At 37.0% G+C, this 18,383-nt stretch overlaps 1 protein-coding gene and 1 pseudogene across 6 annotated transcripts in view; one reads left to right on the top strand and one right to left on the bottom strand.

Annotated features, from left to right (window-relative positions):
• Positions 1–18,383, bottom strand: part of TOP3A (topoisomerase 3alpha) — a 48,139-nt gene that overhangs the window by 6,863 nt on the left and 22,893 nt on the right. For all 6 annotated transcript variants that reach the window (XM_089719542.1, XM_089719541.1, XM_012226577.4 and 3 more), the window contains exons 16-18: positions 7,192–7,244; positions 7,017–7,116; positions 4,491–4,529 (exon numbers count right to left, since the gene is read on the bottom strand). In XM_089719542.1, the coding sequence (XP_089575668.1) occupies positions 4,491–4,529; positions 7,017–7,116; positions 7,192–7,244 (192 nt within the window). The remainder of the gene's footprint in view (positions 1–4,490; positions 4,530–7,016; positions 7,117–7,191; positions 7,245–18,383) is intronic.
• LOC149497664 (uncharacterized) lies at positions 14,790–15,971 on the top strand (annotated as a pseudogene).

Here is an 18,383-nt window from a genome sequence, read left to right as displayed (position 1 = left end):
GGCTGAATCCTCTGGCTACCAACCTAGCCTTGTACCTCTCAATTGAACCATCTGCCCTATGTTTAACTGTGAACACCCATTTACATCCAACTGGCGTCTTTCCTGGTGGAGGAGTTACAAGATCCCATGTCTCATTTTTTGCCAAAGCTCTCATCTCCTCAACCATTGCAGCCTTCCATTTTGAATCCTGTAATGCCTCTTGCCAATCCTGCGGTATAGAAACAGAAGAAACAGACAAAACAAAGGCTCTATAGGAAGGGGACAGAGCATTGTAGGAGATGAAATGGGAGATGGGATGATTAGTGCATGTTCTAACTCCTTTTCTAAGAGCAATAGGGATATCAAGGTCATTATCAGAAGGACTGGAATCAAGATTAGGATCAGAATCAACAGGAATTAAAGAAGACTCGCCAAGTTCTTGCTCTTCTGTATCTTCAGGGACCGAAATTGGAGAGGACGGTTGATCAGAGGTCTCATGCTCCATGGTTGTATCTGTATTAGTCCGCCGTGTGTAGGTTTTCAAATCAGGTCTATCCAATCTTCTTAGAGATTTGGGTGGTTGCTCTCTCTTACTATCTATGTCTACAGGAATCTCCCCCTGGAAAGAAATGTCATCCATCACCTCTTCCATCTCATATTTCTCCCCCTGAAGAGGTGATTGGGAAGAAAAATAGGATTCAAACTCCCGAAAGGTAACATCCATACTCACAAAGTATTTCCTAGAAGAAGGATGATAACACTTGTATCCTTTTTGAATAGTAGAAGAACCAACAAACACACACTTCAAGGCTCTAGGATCTAATTTGCTGAGACCATTCTGATGAACAAAGCAAACACATCCAAAGACTTTAGGAGGTACAATATAAGAGTTTTTTCCTTGAAGAACCTCTAATGGAGTTTTAAAATTCAAAGTACGAAGAGGCATACGATTGATAAGGTAAGCAGCAGTCAAAATAGCATCCCCCCAATATGGTTTGGGAAGATTCATAGTGAATATAAGGGACCTAGCTACTTCCAGTAAATGCCTATTTTTCCTTTCTGCTACTCCATTTTGAGCACTAATATTGACACAACTAGTCTGATGGATAATACCATTAGAATCTAAATAGGTACGAAAAACTGCATTCATGTATTCAGTACCATTATCAGTTCTTAGGATGTTAACATACGCATCAAACTGAGTACAAATCATTTTATGGAAATTCTGAAAACACAATAAAAACTTCATTTTTTGTTTTCATCAAATAAACCCAAGTCAATCTAGTGCAACAATCAATAAAGGTCACAAACCATCTATAACCAGAAAGAGAGACAGTTTTAGTAGGACCCCAAACATCAGAATGAATAGTAGCAAAAGAAATCAAATTTTTATTATTAATCGGAGAATAAGAATGCCTGGCGTGTTTGGCAAGTTCACAAGCATCACATACTAATGAATTAAAATCACATTTAGCAGACAAAGTGGTAAATAAACGTCCTAAAACAGAAAAAAGAGGGATGTCCTAATCTCCTATGCCATTGAATAACTTCATCGGAAGGATCTCTAGAAGTTCCTAACAAAGCTTGACTGGTACCCGAATTTGAAAAACGACAAACGTCATCCAACAAATACAGTCCATCGCGCAAGCTACCACTGCCAATCATTCTCCCCGTGTTCAGTTCCTGAAATATACAATGAGTCGGGTAAAAAGTTACTTTGCAATTAAGTGCTTTTATGATTAAGCTGACAGATAACAGATTAATAGGAAATCTGGGAACATGAAGAACATGGGAGAGTTTAATATTGGAAGTACAATCAATAGAACCTGTGCCAGCAATTGGTACTAAGGAGCCATCCGCAATGCGAATTTTGTCTGTGCCTTGATATTTAGAATATGTGAGGAAATGTTTTATAGAGCCTGTTGTATGTTTATTTGCTCCTGAATCTATAACCCAAGAGGGTTTTACAATTTTTGCAAGAAAGGTAAGAAAAGCATTACCTGAATTAACAAAATTGGAGGCCGCAGTCTGAGTTGAGGATGAATCAAGCTGTGACAATAATCGTTTCAGGGACTGAATCTCCTTATCAAAAAAGCTTCCAGCAGTAGATGGTTCCTCAAATAAAGCTCCACTATCAGATATGTGTGCCTGTGGTCTAGAAGAACTGACCCGCTTTCCTCCACGCCCTTTAGTTAGGCGTCCATATAATTTCCAGCAGAACTCCTTGGTGTGCCTGTTCTTACCGCAATAGTCACAAAATAATTGATCTCTATTTGAAGAACTGTTCTTTGCAGCCTGGATATGTTCTCTTGCAGAATTAGCAATCAGCCCTGCTTTGTCAATGGTAGATCTGTGAACCATAGCGTTCCTCCTAGTCTCCTCTTGCATACAAATGAGTATGCTTGTCGTAAGGGTGGAAAAGGATCTCGTCCAAGAACTTGGACTCAAATCTGATCATACTCGTTATTTAGGCTAGCTAGAAAATCATACACACGTTCTACTTCAATCAACTTCTGAACTTGAGTCGCATCATCAGTACATCTTGCTTGAAAGTCTTGATAATAATCTAGTTCCTGCCATAACCCACTAAGTTCAGCAAAATACTGAGCGATGGTCAGATTTCCCTGCTTGGTTTCATGAACTTTCTGTCGTAATTCATACCTCTGAGCATAGTTTCCAGTTTGTGAATAAGTCTATGAAGCAGCATCCCATATCTTCTTAGCTGTATCAAGAAGCAAATATCCTCGGGAAATAGTTGGCTGTATAGAATTTATTAACCAAGACATAATAAGAGAATTCTCGGATTTCCATTTGTTAAAGCCCGGATCTGTCGAAACTGGTTTTGTCGCTCCACCATCAAGGTATCCTTGCAAACCTCTTGCTTCAATAAATAATAAACAAGACCGAGACCAAGCTAGGTAGTTTGTTCCATCTAACTTCACTGGACTAATCTGAAGTGAGGGACTCTCTAAGTGAAAACTTATATCCACCTTCTTTCCGTCACCCATACTGTCAGAAAAAAAAATTCAAACAGAAGTGTGAAGAACCAGCAGTGGCAGAAAAAACACCGGAAAAACGGAAAAAATTCCAAACGCAAAACTGGTGCTGAAGAACAGTAGGGGAAAAATCGCCACAACAAGTCGAGCTCGTCGGAACAAGAAACGTCGACGGAGCTCGCCGGAAACAGCCGCACGCGCCGGCGCGTAAAGAACGGCCGAAATCTTCTGGAGGCACGTGTGCACACGCGCGCGGTCAGACGGGGATGCAGCTTGGACGGAGGGCCGATCGGCGGTCCCTCTTCCTTCTGAGCTGGGCGGTAACGGCCAACTCCCACTCCCGGCGGCACTGTGTGTATCTCAGCCCTATTTCAAACCGAAACCGTTGCCGAAAAATTCACGGCAATGGCTCTGATACCATGTAGAAATTAAAGGAACGAATATGTTTTATTTCTTTCAATTTGTGATATATTTTCAACCTGTACACCACTATATATATACAAAAAATTGTTCCAATATAGGAAGTAATCTAAATAGGAATAACCCTAAACTAGGAAACATAATCTTTACACTGATTAGGAATAAACCTAAACTAGGAAACACAATATTTACTTTAATCACAAAGATTTCAACAAACCATACTACCCATAATTTGCTTTCTTCTTTCTTTCTTTTTTTTTTTTTTTAACTTGCAAGTAAATTAACTTTTCAGCTAACCCCAGAAAAAAACTTGCTAACAAAGTTAGCTCTGTATCAAAAACCTAAGTAAAAATTTCCCTTGAAAACACTAAGCAACTAGAGCGTATCTAAGTAAATTCTCAATCCTCAATTATCTATGAAGTATTCAGATATTATAGTATATTTCTTATCCTTTTAGAGCTATATTTACTTGTATATTCAAATAAATAATTTTGGTCAAGAAGTTTAAGTTCGAGAGACAATTTTGTGATCCTGTTTTGGTGGAAAATATGTCCCAATTTCTTTGCGAGTAATTATATTTATCTCAAGTCTTATTTTAACGTCCTTGTTGTTTAGGATAATAGTATTCCTCTAAGAACATGCTGGGAGTCCAAGTCCTTGGAGGATGAGGACTAGTTCTGCAGTCATATTAAAAAGGTTTAGGATTAGTTTGTGCCTGTAAAAACCCATGCTTGTAATGATTTATAATGAAGTTTTCATTCAATAAATTCCAGCAAATTATGCTTTTATCTTTCAGAGGAGACGTGTAATTAAATTCTTTCTCTACAAAGTTTGATGCTAGTAGTTTTTTCTTTATTACTATAAAGAAAACAAATCTGCCATCGTACATTTTTAAGCCCTGGCCCCTTACTTATTTCTATAAACTTTACCCCTAATTTCTAAAGTCCAAGTCATTCTCACGCTGTCCCTACACCAACAATTTAATATAGTAATACATGAACTACTTATCTTACATAGATTGAACATAATATCATGTGAAATAATTGAAGAGATGTACAAAAAAAATTGTATAGGTTTAAGGACTTGTATGCCAACCTGCGGATATCCCAAGCATCCTACCATGAAATTGCCATCCTGATTCAAGGAAGCATGCCAGTTTAATGAGACAAAAAAACAAAATGCCTATGATTAAGTTGTAACATACCATAAAAACATATAGAGACTGCAGAATACATGAAAATATTAGTCTAAAGAAGACAACACTAAATGTGTCAAACCTACTAAAAACAATAATTGTATAATGGAACTCATTCCCAAAATATTATCTATAAGCATAGATAAACTTTGGGGGAATATATCAGCAGTATTATGAGTTTGAATCACTTTCTTTTACAAATAAAACTGTGAGGCCATATATCCTAACGGATTTGATTTTAGTAGAACTGTAGAATGAGCAGTTGCCTTTCCACATAATTTCAACTTTGCAAATGCATGCCTTTTGTTCTGTGGGTGGCAAAATTTGGCATTGGGATATATGCCTTTTGTTCTAAGTTGTTTTACTGGTCACCATCTAGTCTGGATATAAAGAAACTAGTCTCAGTTTGGGGTTTAAAAGCTAGGGTCATCTTTGTACTTGGAGTTAAAACAGTAATATCTTTGAATTCTTACTATTATGTGTATTCTGACATTTCTAGCTGAATACATATTTCCCAACAAGTTCTAACTTTCAAATCCAAGTATTTCTAAGAATAAAACATTCAATATGTTTGCAAATAGCCCTAATGAGGCCTAATTCTCAGTCTCACAAACTGATTACTGAGCAATCGACTAAACTAATGTTTTTGGTTTTTTCAATTAAGTTTATATACATATATATACGGCTAAATGATAAAAATAAACCTAAACTTTGGTCACTTTTGCAATTTTAGTCAATTCTTTTAATTTTGTCAATTGTAACAGTGAACTTATTTTTCCATTGCAATCATAGCCTCCATCCTATGTCCGTACGGAATTGCTGATGTTGCCATTAGTGGGAGCCACACTTCAACACATCAGCAAAAAAAAAAAGCTAAATGATAAAAAAAGCCTAAACTTTGTCTGTTTTTGCAATTTTAGTCAATTCTTTTTTCTTTTTTAATTTTGGGAATATCACGAGTTGTTTCATAGTACTTGCATATACATACTTAACGCATAATTAATTATAGTTTAATCATGTAATTAGATCTTCTTTGATGATTCTCTAAATTACAGCCTATTTCATGTAAAATTTATATTTAAAGTTAATTATTTAATTATCACTTAATTAATAATTAAGATATTATACAAAAATAAGAAGTTAATTTCAAAATACTAAAATAACATTATAACTCACAAATACATTATATATTTTTCATTTAACTTAAATTTTAAAATTAAAAAATAAATTATTAACCCAAAATAATTTATTTTTAAAATACATAATTTTTAAAAATCTGAAAAATTGAAAGAAAGAAATAAATCCATATCACATCAATTGTCAAAATTAAAACAATTGGCTAAAATTGTAAAAATAACCAAAGTTGAGGCCTTTTTAAATTTTAAGTTATTTGACTCTTTTTTTGTTGATCTGGCATGGTAATGTGGCACTAATGGTGTCAAAACGTTAATCCCACTAACTATAATGCCAGCAATTTTTAACATATACATAACGGCAGCTATAATTGCAACAAAAAAATAGGTTTTTTGCTACAATTGTCAAAGCTAAAAGAATTGGCTAAAATTGCAAAAGTGAACAAAGTTCAGGCTTTTTTTGAGCATTAAGCCTATATATAATTAAAAACCATTTAATCTATTCAATTCAATGTTCATGAAAATAAATCAAAATTAGCAAACAATCAAATATATATAATATTTCAGTTTTGTTAAATTTTGAACTGAACTAAACAAAAAAAAACCAACCAATGCTCTTACCTGCTTATAATAAATAACACACCAATCAAGAGATAAGGTCATTTCTGTGTGTTTGTGAATTGTGACTTTTATAGCATCTCTGTAGATGGGGTTGTGGTAATATAAAGGATGTCAAAATATTTTGGCATTTTGTGTTTTTTTCTTGTACTTTTTTTATTAAACTAGAGAAAAGCACTTTTATCCTCGACCACACTTTCACATTTATTCCTTGAAGGAATAATATTGTCTTCTTGGCTTCATCATGGGCTTTTTTTTTTTAGTAAAGCTTGAAGGACTGCCTTTGGGTATTATCCGATATAGTTGGCAAATTTTAAATTTCTACAATCTAAATATTCCTTTTATTTGTTTGTTTTTTAGCAAGATTTGCTTCTTTTTCACTAGGCTTGGACGATAGCTTATCCTCCAATTTGTACATTATTCATGCAGATTCTTTAATAAAAGAAACTTTATTTAAGAAGTATGAGACTATAGCCACTGCATTAGATATTATCGTGCACTGAAAAGAGGCAAAAACCTAGAGCCACGAACCATATGAGAAGCCATCATTAAATTTAGAAGATGAACTAAATTAGCATATAAAGGAGCTTGGCAACACCTAATATACTGATAAATACAAGAATTAGCAGAAATAATTTTGTTTCCCACGTAACTAGGGAATCAACTAATTATTACCCGATTTCTTTTTAGCACCATATTTGATTCTTGGCAAAGTCCACATGGACGAACAATTTCTCCACTTGCACCATGATCATTTCCATTGGATCTATCAGATCTGAATAGAAGTTGACAAAAATATGTTAAATGATAAAGCATATTATTTGCATACTAAGAAGATGTAAAAACCCACCTCTCAAAGAAAACAGCCATGGCTTCCAAGAGTTTAATTTTATTTATCCTCGCCTGCAAAAAATTTGGTGAGGTTGCAACAGTTGGTGTTTGCCCATGTATACAACAAAAGAAATAAACAAATAATAACAAGTTATCGTTTATAATATTTTTGGAAATAACCTATGTAGAAATTAAAGGAAAGAATACGTTTTATTTGTTTCAATTCTTTTATATTTTTCAACCTCTCTTCCACTATATATATACAAAAAATTGTTCCAATATAAGAAGTAATCTAAATAGGAATAAACCTAAACTAGAAAACACAATCTTTACACTAATTAGGAATAAACCTAAACTAGGAAACACAATATTTACTTTAATTACAAAGATTTCAACACTCCCCCTCAAGTTGGTGCATAGATATTACTCATACCCAACTTGCAAACTAAAGGATGAAACAACTTGCTATGCAAACCCTTTGTGAAAACATCAGCTAATTGCTCTTTTGAAGCTACATAGAACACACTTATAAAACCTTTAACTATCTTTTCTTTTACAAAGTGACGATCAATCTCTATGTACTTAGTTCGATCATGCTGGACTGGATTGTTCATAATACTGATGACTTCTTTACTATCACAAAATAAAGATATATTTGTTGTTTCAACCAACGTTAACTCTTCTATTAATCTGTGCTACCATAGAAGTTCACAGATTCCCTGTGCCATAGCTCTATATTCAGCTTCTGCACTGGACCTTGCAACAACAGCCTGCTTCTTGCTTCTCCATGTGACCAGGTTTCCTCCAATAAAAACACAATAACCTGAGGTTGATCTCCTGTCATCAAGGGAACCAGCCTAATCCGCATTTGTATAGTCTGTTATTGTTAAATGGCCATGTTTAGAAAATAAAAGTCCTCTACCTGGAGCTGATTTTAAATATCTCAGAATCCGATGCACTGCTTCTAAATGAGACTCCCGAGGGTCACACATGTACTGACTCACTAAACTTACAGCATAGGCAATATCTGGTCTAGTATGGGCAAGGTAAATCAACCTTCCAACCAATCTCTGATACCTGCCAATGTCAACTGAACTTCCCACTCCAGCTTGAAGCTTATGATTAGCTTCAATAGGTGATTCTGCAGGTTTACATCCCAACATACCAGTTTCTTTAAGGAGATCAAGGATATACTTTCTTTGAGAAATAAAAATCCCTTTTTCTGACCTAGCAACTTCTATCCCAAGGAAATATCTCAACTTTCCCAAATCCTTAATCTCAAACTCCCTAGCTAACAAATTTCTCAAGTGAGTCATTTCTTCTTCATTATTTCCAGTCATCACTATACAATCAACATAAACAATAAGCAATGTGATCTTACTTTCATAATGTTTAATGAACAAAGTATGATCAGCATCGCTCTGAATATACCCAAAAGAAAGCATAGCTTTACTAAACCTTTTGAACCATGCTCTTGGTGATTGTTTCAGCTCATATAATGACTTTTTCAGCTTGCAAACTTTTCCTCTGGTTTGGTCATCATCAAATCTAGGAGGAATCTCCATATACACCTCTTCTTTCAAATCACTATGTAGAAAAGCATTTTTAACATCAAATTGATGTAACTCCCAGTCAAGATTGACTGCACAAGACAACAAAATTCTGATTATGTTCATCTTAGCTACAAAGGCAAATGTTTCCTGATAATCAACTCCATAGATCTGACTGAATCCTCTCGCTATCAATCTAGCCTTGTACCTCAATTGAACCATCTGCCCTATGTTTAACTGTGAACACCCATTTACATCCAATTGGCTTCTTTCTTGGTGGAGGAGTTACAAGATCCCATGTCTCGTTTTTCGCCAAAGCTCTGATCTGCTCAACCATTGCAGCCTTCCATTTTGAGTCTTGTAATGCCTCTTGCCAATCCTGCGGTATAGAAACAAAAGAAACAGACAAAACAAAGGCTCTATAGGAAGGGGACAGAGCATTATAGGAGATAAAATGGGAGATGGGATGTTTAGTGCATATTCTAACTCCTTTTCTAAGAGCAATAGGAATATTAAGGTCATTGTCAGAAGGACTGGAATCAAAATTAGGATCAAAAGTAACAAAAATTAAAAAAGACTCCCCAAGGTCTTATTCTTCTGCATCTTCAGGGACTGAAATTGGAGAGCATGGTCAATCAGAGGTCTCATGCTCTATGGTTGTATCTGTATTAGTCCGCCGTGTGTAGGTTTTCAAATCAGGTCTATCCAATCTTCTTAGAGATTTGGGTGGTTGCTCTCTCTTACTATCTATGTCTACAGGAATCTCCCCCTGGAAAGAAATGTCATCCGTCACCTCTTCCATCTCATATTTCTCCCCCTGAAGAGGTGATTGGGAAGAAAAATAAGATTCAAACTCCCGAAAGGTAACATCCATACTCACAAAGTATTTCCTAGAAGAAGAATGATAACACTTGTATCCTTTTTGAGTAGTAGAAGAACCAACAAACACACACTTCAAGGCTCTAGGATCTAATTTGCTGAGACCATTCTGATGAACAAAGCAAACACATCCAAAGACTTTAGGAGGTACAATATAAGAGTTTTTCCTTGAAGAACCTCTAATGGAGTTTCAAAATTTAAAGTACGAAGAGGCATACGATGGATAAGGTAAGCAGCAGTCAAAATAGCATCCCCCCAATATGGTTTGGGAAGATTCATAGTGAACATAAGGGACCTAGCTACTTCCAGTAAATGCCTATTTTTCCTTTCCGCTACTTCATTTTGAGCATTAGTATTGACACAACTAGTCTGATGTATAATACCATTAGAATCTAAATAGGTACGAAAAACTGCATTCATGTATTCAGTACCATTATCAGTTCTTAGGATTTTAACATGCGCATCAAACTGAGTACAAATCATTTTATGGAAGTTCTGAAAACACGAAAAAACTTCATTTTTTGTTTTCATCAAATAAACCCAAGTCAATCTAGTGCAACAATCAATAAAGGTCACAAGCCATCTATAACCAGAAAGAGAGACAGTTTTAGTAGGACCCCAAACATCAGAATGAATAGTAGCAAAAGGAATCAAATTCTTATTATTAATTGGAGAATAAGAATGCCTGGTGTGTTTGGCAAGTTCACAAGCATCACATACTAATGAATTAAAATCACATTTAGCAAACAAAGTGGGAAATAAACGTCCTAAAACAGAAGAAGAGGGATGTCCTAATCTCCTATGCCATTGAATAACTTCACGGGAAGGATTTCGAGAAGTTCCTAACAAAGCTTGACTGGTACCCGAATTTGAAAAACGACAAACATCATCCAATTATACAGTCCATCGCACAAGCTACCACTGCCAATCATTCTCCCCGTATTCAGTTCCTGAAATATACAATGAGTAGGGTAAGAAGTTACTTTGCAATTAAGTGCTTTTGTGATTAAGCTAACAGATAACAGATTAATAGGAAATCTAGGAACATGAAGAACAGGGGAGAGTTAAATATTGGAAGTAAAGTCAATAGAACCTGTGCCAGCAATTGGTACTAAGGAGCCATCCGCAATGCGAATTTTGTCTGTGCCTTAATACTTAGAATATGTGAGGAAATGTTTTATAGAGCATGTTGTATGTTTATTTGCTCCTGAATCTATAACCCAAGAGGGTTTTGCAATTTTTGCAAGAAAGGTAAGGAAAGCATTACTTGAATTAACAAAATTAGAGGCTGCAATCTGAGTTGAGGACGAATCAAACTGTGAGAACAATCGTTTCAGGGACTGAATCTCCTTATCAGAAAAGCTTCCAGCAGTAGATGGTTCCTCAGATAAAGCTCCACTATCAGATATGTGTACCTGTGGTTTAGAAGAACTGACCCGCTTTCCTCCACGCCCTTTAGTTGGGCGTCCATGTAATTTCCAGCCGAACTCCTTAGTGTGCCGGTTCTTACTGTAATAGTCACAAAATAATTGATCTCTATCTGAAGAATTGCTCTTTGCAGCCTGGATATGTTCTCTTGCAGAATTAGCAATCAACCCTGCTTTGTCAATGTTAGATCTATGAACCATAACGTTCCTCCCATTCTCCCCTTGCTGTACAAATGAGTATGCTTGTCGTAAGGATGGAAAAGGATCTAGTCCAAGAACTTGGACTCAAATCTGATCATACTCGTTATTTAGGCCAGCTAGAAAATCATACACGCGTTCTATTTCAATCAACTTCTGAACTTGAATCGCATCATCAGTACATCTTGTTTGAAAGTCTTGATATAATCCAGTTCCTGCCATAAGCCACTAAGTTCAGCAAAATACTGAGTGATAGTCAAATCTCCCTCCTTGGTTTCATGAACTTTCTGTCGCAATTCATACCTCTGAGCATAGTTTCCAGTTTGTGAATACGTCTGTGAAGCAGCATCCCATATCTTCTTAGCTGTATCAAGAAGCAAATATCCTCGGAAAATAGTTGGCTGCATGGAATTTATTAACCAAGACATAATAAGAGAATTCTCGGATTTCCACTTGTTAAACGCCGTATCTGTCGAAACTAGTTTAGTTGCTCGACCATCAAGGTATCCCTGCAAACCTCTAGCTTTAATGAACAATAAACAAGACCGAGACCAAGCCAGGTAGTTTGTTCCATCTAACTTCACCGGACTAATCTGAAGTGAGGGGCTCTCTGAGTGAAAAACCATATCTACCTTCTTTCCGTCAACCATATCTTAAAAACAAATTTAAACGGCAGCAGCGGTAAAAAAGGCAGCAGCGGTAAAAGGCAGCAGTAGTGATGGAAAGGGAAAAAATTCCAAAAATGGCAAAACTGGTGCTGAAGAACCAGTAGGTCTGAGTCGCCACAGCGAGTCGAGGTCGCCCAAACAAGAATCGTTGACAAAGCTTGCTAGAAACAGCCGCACGCGCTGGCGCGTGAAGAACAGTCAGAATCTTCTGGAGGCGCGTGTGCACACACGCGTGGCCAGACGGCGACACGGTTTGGATAGACTGCCGATCGACAGTCGTTCTTCCTTCTGAGACGGGCAGTGACGTGATACGGATCCACTATCACCAAACACCTATGGAGGTAAAGGGAACAAGGACCACAACAATGGCAATCCATTAGTACTTCCTAGTGGACCAATCACAAGGAGCCGTGCAAAGAAGTATGGAGCAACCATGTCCTTATACATTCAAGAACAAACCACACAAGAGCTCCATGACCTTACTTTCAACAAGTGCTATAAAGAACTTGAAGGAACACCTAAGTTTCTCACATTAATGGAAGCACATGTTGAGTTGGAACCTGAATTTCCAACACATGACATGCCTAGACCATACTTGGTTAGCACGCCCGTGCAATGTGGCACGCCCCAGGCCGTGCAAGCTTCTGCCTCTCAAGGAACAACACTTGATTTGAAGCACGCCCGTGCCAACTAGCACGCCCCAGACCGTGCACTCCTCTGCCTCTCGCTAGGGAAACTCATACATGCGCGCACGCCCGTGCCAACTAGCACGCCCCAGACCGTGCACTCTTCTGCCTCTCGCGAAGGAAGCTTTACATTGAAGCACGCCCGTGCGCCTTGGCACGCCCCAGACCGTGCACGCCCCTGCCTCTCATTAAGCTAGTTAGTTTATTTTGAGTTTTTGCAATGTTAATGGGTTGGGCCTCCTATATTTCGGCCACCCTTGATTAATTAGCCTTATTTTGTTTAGATTTGGTCAATCTTTAGTAGATTTGGATTAGATATCCAAATCCTTAAGTTGTTATGATTTTGTTAGTTATATCCTTAGTCAGTTTAGATTTGCTAAATCCTACTCCTTAGCTAACTCTAAATCCTTTAAGGATTTGGACCTCTTAGATTAGTATAAATAGCTTGTTATTTTGTAATTATTCACATTATTATTCAATCAATGAAATAGACTTCTTCTTCATGCTTTTGGCGTGTCCTTGCTTTAGAGAGAGTGTGAGATTGCATTCTTCTAATTGCATCAAGAATCAATGTAAACTTATCAATTCTTTTCTGGCGTTTATCTTATTCTTTTACTCTCTTATTAGTGTTCTTGCTTCTTTAAGCTTTGGATGCCATAGAGGGGGGGTTTAGTTTGATCTTGGATCTCTTCCAAAACTTGTCATAGAGTTCATGGAATTTATTTCCATAGGGTTCCGCATCATGACGACCAACTCCCACTTCCGGCAGTGCTGTGTGTATCTTAGACCACTTTGCAAACTCAAACCTTTGCCGAAAAATTCACGGCAATGGCTCTGATACCATGTAGAAATTAAAGGAAATAATATGTTTTATTTGTTTCAATTGTGTTATATTTTTCAACTTCTACTCCACTATATATAAACAAAAAATTGTTCCAACATAGGAAGTAATCTAAATAAGAATAAACCTAAACTAGGAAACACAATCATTACTTTAATCACAAAGATTTCAACAACCTAACATTTTAGCATTAGTTGACCCAAGCGCAAGTAAGCCCATATCACACATTTTCATCTCATGGGTTTTAACTTCTTACCCAATTTACCTCTATCCTTTCAATTTGTAATACATATCAAAGCAAGTCTGGCCTGGTTTCAATTATTCTTGGTGTTGCCGCTGCGTTTCAATTCGGGCTCTTGTCTGGATGTCTAGTCCCAGCGAGGCCCAGTTCAATTTCAAGGGGAGGATTTCAAGTGTCAAGTGTCAATAGAAAGTCCAGTCCCAGTTGCACTTGAGGGGGAGTGTTAAGAATCTCATATCAATAAAATACCCACACCAGAAAGGCATGTAAGGGTGGCAAACTAGCTAGTTAATCGATTAGTACTAACCTTTTAGCATTGGTTAGCCCAAACCCAAGTAAGCTCATATCACACAGTTTCATGGGTGCTAACCTTTTACCCAATTTATCTCTACCCTTTCAATTTGTAATAATCAGGTACAATCTATGGTCCATGCATCACTTACCTGACCGATCCCTTGCACGAACCTGCTAGATCAAGTGGAAATGGCACCTCATTTATGGGGTTCTAAACATAGATTAAGTATAAACACATTTTACTCTAATATGCATTTATTTTATCATGATGTACTCCACTCTTTCCTTTCTGAGTAAGAGAATTTACTTGCCCCGACCAAAAGACTAACCAAAGTCCGAGGAAGACCTCAAGTAAATACATCATAGTGGCCATATTTTATCCTACGGGTATTCTGAAAATAGCAAAAAAAATCAAAGAATAAAAGAGAAAATCTCAACTATAATGTTACAATTTGGAAAGGATATGTTTTTGGCAGATGTAGAGATGGTTTATGCATATGTACAAATATATTACAATATTGTCACGGAACTAAGGTCACAAGACTAGTTGCCGAAGGTGCTAGGCATCACGATATATATATATATATATATATATATATATATATCCATTACTTTGACCACATACATATTATAATTATAACGTTCTTTGAATAACAATAAAATAATGACGAATATTATTATATTTATCATCATACTTGCAAATAAAAATAAACACACTAAATTTTCTTTATACTTAATGGTTTAATTTCTTATTTACTCATTAGTTAATATTTAGGTTCAAAAACACAAAACATTCACACCTTTGGCCATAGTTGCAAATTGTACTACTGAATATGGCTGAATCAGGTCTAATCAAGTCTCTTCTTCCTAAATCTACTGGTATTACTACTGTAAAACTTCAAATCAATAGCAATTACATTTCTTGGTTCAATTCTATTGAGCTATGGTTCTTAGGTCAAGGATATGATGATCATCTTATTAAGAATGCTACTGATATCGTTGCAACCGATAGGACGGCTAATATGGTTGAATCAGGTCTAATCAAGTCTCTTCTTCCTAATTCTACTGGTATTACTACTGTAAAACTTCAAGGCAGTAGCAATTACATTTCTTGGTTCAATTCTATTGAGCTATGGTTCTTAGGTCAAGGATATGATGATCATCTTATTAAAAATGCTATTGATATCGTTGCAACCGATAGGACGACATGGATTAAAATTGATGTTCAGTTGTGTAACCTATTATGGCATACTCTTGATCCCAAATTACTTCCTCTTTTTCAGTCCTGTAAAACCTGTTGTAAGGTCTGGACAAAAGCCAAAACATTGTATACCAATGATATACAATGAATTTACAATGTTGTCTCTAATATTGTCCATTTGCAGCAAAATCAAATGGATATGGCTAGTTACATTGGGCAAATTGAGACATTGAAAGATGAGTTTGTTTCCATTATGCCTTTCACAGAGAATATTGCTGAACAAGAAAAACAAAGAGACAAGTTTTTTATGGTCTTGGCTCTAATCGGCCTTCGACCCGATCTTAGCTCTGTTCGAGATCAAATTTTGACTGGTTCCATTGTTCCTACCTTAGAAAATATCTCTGCTCGACTTCTTCGTATTTCCACCACTCCAGCTGCACCTCCTAACATTGAAGCCTCTGCTTTTGCCGTCCAGAATAGTAATCAAAAATGGAAAGGTAATAGGTATAAGGTTCACTGCACTTATTGTGATAAACCAGGACATACTCGTGAAACCTGTTGAAAATTACATGGTAACCTGTCTCAGAATCAATATGCCGGTACTGGACGACCTGCAGCTCATATGGTTCAGAGTAATGGAGCTGGAATTCTTCCTTTGCCTAGTACATCAAGCAACTGCATCACTCTGACAGGATCAGAATATGAAGAATATGCCCAATTCCAGGCAGCAAAACAACAAGCTCAACAACAGTCACCTAGTCTACAATACTCTAGCACTTCAGTTGCTTGTTTGTCTTAGTCCTCAACTGGTACTCCTTGGATACTTGATTCCGGCGCTTCGATCACATTTTTGGTAATGAAACATTGTTCTCTACTCTCATTCCTACTCTAGACTCATCCACAGTCACCTTAGCTAATGGTTCAGAAACTAAAGTTAAAGGCATTGGGACAGTTTAACTTATTCCATCAGTAACTTTACAATCTGTCTTACAGCTAATTACAACTAATTACAGCTAATTACAGCTAATTACAGCTAAATACAGCAGCTAATCATAACACTCCCCCTCAAGCTGGAGCATACATGTTGTATGTTCCTAACTTGCGACCAATATATTCAATTCGAGGTCCTCGTAAAGATTTGGTTAGTATATTTGCCAATTGATCGTTCGAACTGACAAAGGAAGTAGATATGCATCCTGACTCAATCTTTTGTCTGATGAAATGACAATCGATCTCAATATGTTTCGTTCTTTCATGAAACATTGGATTTGAGGCAATATGGAGTGCTGCTTGATTGTCACATATCAGTGTCATCTATTTTATTTCTCCACACTTCAACTCTTGAAGAAGTTGCTTGAGCCAAACAAGTTCACAAGTGGCTAATGCCATGGCTCGATACTCTGCTTCTGCGCTTGACCTAGCCACAATATCCTGCTTTTTACTTTTCCATGATATCAAATTTCCTCCAATCATGATACAATAACCAGAAGTGGACCGTCTGTCAAAGGGAGAACCTGCCCAATCTGCATCTGAATAGCCAACCACTTGTGAATGACCCTTGTTCTCATATAAAAGACCTTGCCCAGGAGTTCCTTTGATATATTTCAAAATGCGAACAACAGCATCCCAATGACTATCACATGGAGACTGAAGAAATTGACTAACCAGTCTAGGGTCAATATCTTGTCTCACCGCCTACTCCAGGAGTTGCCCCAGCTGCCGACCGGCGTTCCCTGAAAATCCGATCACTGGATTCCCTGCGCGTGGACCTCACGCGCCGATTTAATCTTCTGCTACAGTGCCACAAGCCTACACGTGGCAGTGCGTCCGGCTATTTCCGACGATCAGAAATTGCACTCTAGCTTCGTTTTTAGATTCGCAGTCTACTTAGGTGGTTGTTTCTCCAATTCGGCGAAGCTTTGGTAGGGGCGTTCTCAGTTTTGTCAATTTGACGTTTCAGGTTACATTTTTTGCTCCTGTTTGAGTTGAAAGGCTATTTTTTTTGGTATCTCTTTCTGCGTTGATTATTCTGATACTTTTTCTCCTGTCACCAAATTGTCTTCTGTTCGTTTATTTATTTCTTTAGCAGCTACTTTTGACTGGCCTTTACATCAGCTGGATGTTAAGAATGCCTTTCTTCATGGGGATCTTCAAGAGGAAGTTTACATGGAGCAACCACCAGGCTTTGTTGCTCAGGGGGAGTCAGGTAAAGTGTTTAAACTTCGAAAATCTCTTTATGGCCTAAAACAGATTCCTCGAGCTTGGTTTGGTAGATTTTGCAATGTGGTACATCAATTTGGCATGTAGAAGAGTACTTCTGATCATTCTGTATTTTTCAGAAGTACTAAGACTGGTTTGATTCTACTTATGGTTTATGTTGATGACATTGTTATTACAAGGAGTGATTCAGCCAGCATTACATCACTCAGGTCATTTCTCCAAACTCAGTTCCAGACAAAAGATTTAGGATTGTTTAAGTATTTTTTGGGTATTGAAGTGTCTAGGTATATGGGAGGCATCTTCTTATCTTAAAGGAAGTATATCTCTGACTTACTGAAGGAAACTGGAAAGTTGGGTGCCAAGCCATGCAGTGCTCCAATGACTCCTAATTTGCAACTTTGAATTGATGGTGAGCTATTTTATGATCCTGAGATGTATAGAAGGTTAGTGGGCAGATTGAATTATCTTACAATAACATGTCCAGATATTGCTTACTCTGTGAGCATCTTAAGCCAGTTTATGTCTTCTCCTATTGTTATCCATTGGGAAGCATTAGGAAAGATTTAGTGCTACTTGAAAGGTAATCCAGGTTGTGGCCTACTTTACAGTAATCATGGGCATTTGGACATTGAGTGTTTTTCAGATGCGGATTGGGCAGGTTCAAAGGTTGATAGAAGATCAACTTCAGGATATTGTGTCTTTGTAGGTGGAAACTTGATATCGTGGAGGAGCAAGAAACAAAATGTAGTCTCATGATCAAGTGCTGAATCAGAATATCGAGCTATGACACAATCTGCTTGTGAATTAATTTGAATTCGTCAGTTGTTAGAGGAAATTGGCTTCAAGTCATCCTTGCCTGCAAAGTTATGGTGTGATAATCAAGCTGCTCTTCACATTGCATCAAATCCAGTATTCCATGAACGAGCAAAACATATCGAGATTGATTGTCATTGCATTCGTGAAAAGATACAACAGGGTATTATCTCTACAGGGCACGTTAAAATAA

This window comes from Jatropha curcas, chromosome 3, assembly GCF_041381405.1.
Source record: "Jatropha curcas cultivar XTBG-Jc1 chromosome 3, XTBG_Jcur_1.0, whole genome shotgun sequence".
Classification (NCBI taxonomy): Eukaryota; Viridiplantae; Streptophyta; class Magnoliopsida; order Malpighiales; family Euphorbiaceae; genus Jatropha; species Jatropha curcas.
This window is presented reverse-complemented; position numbering and strand designations above follow the sequence as displayed.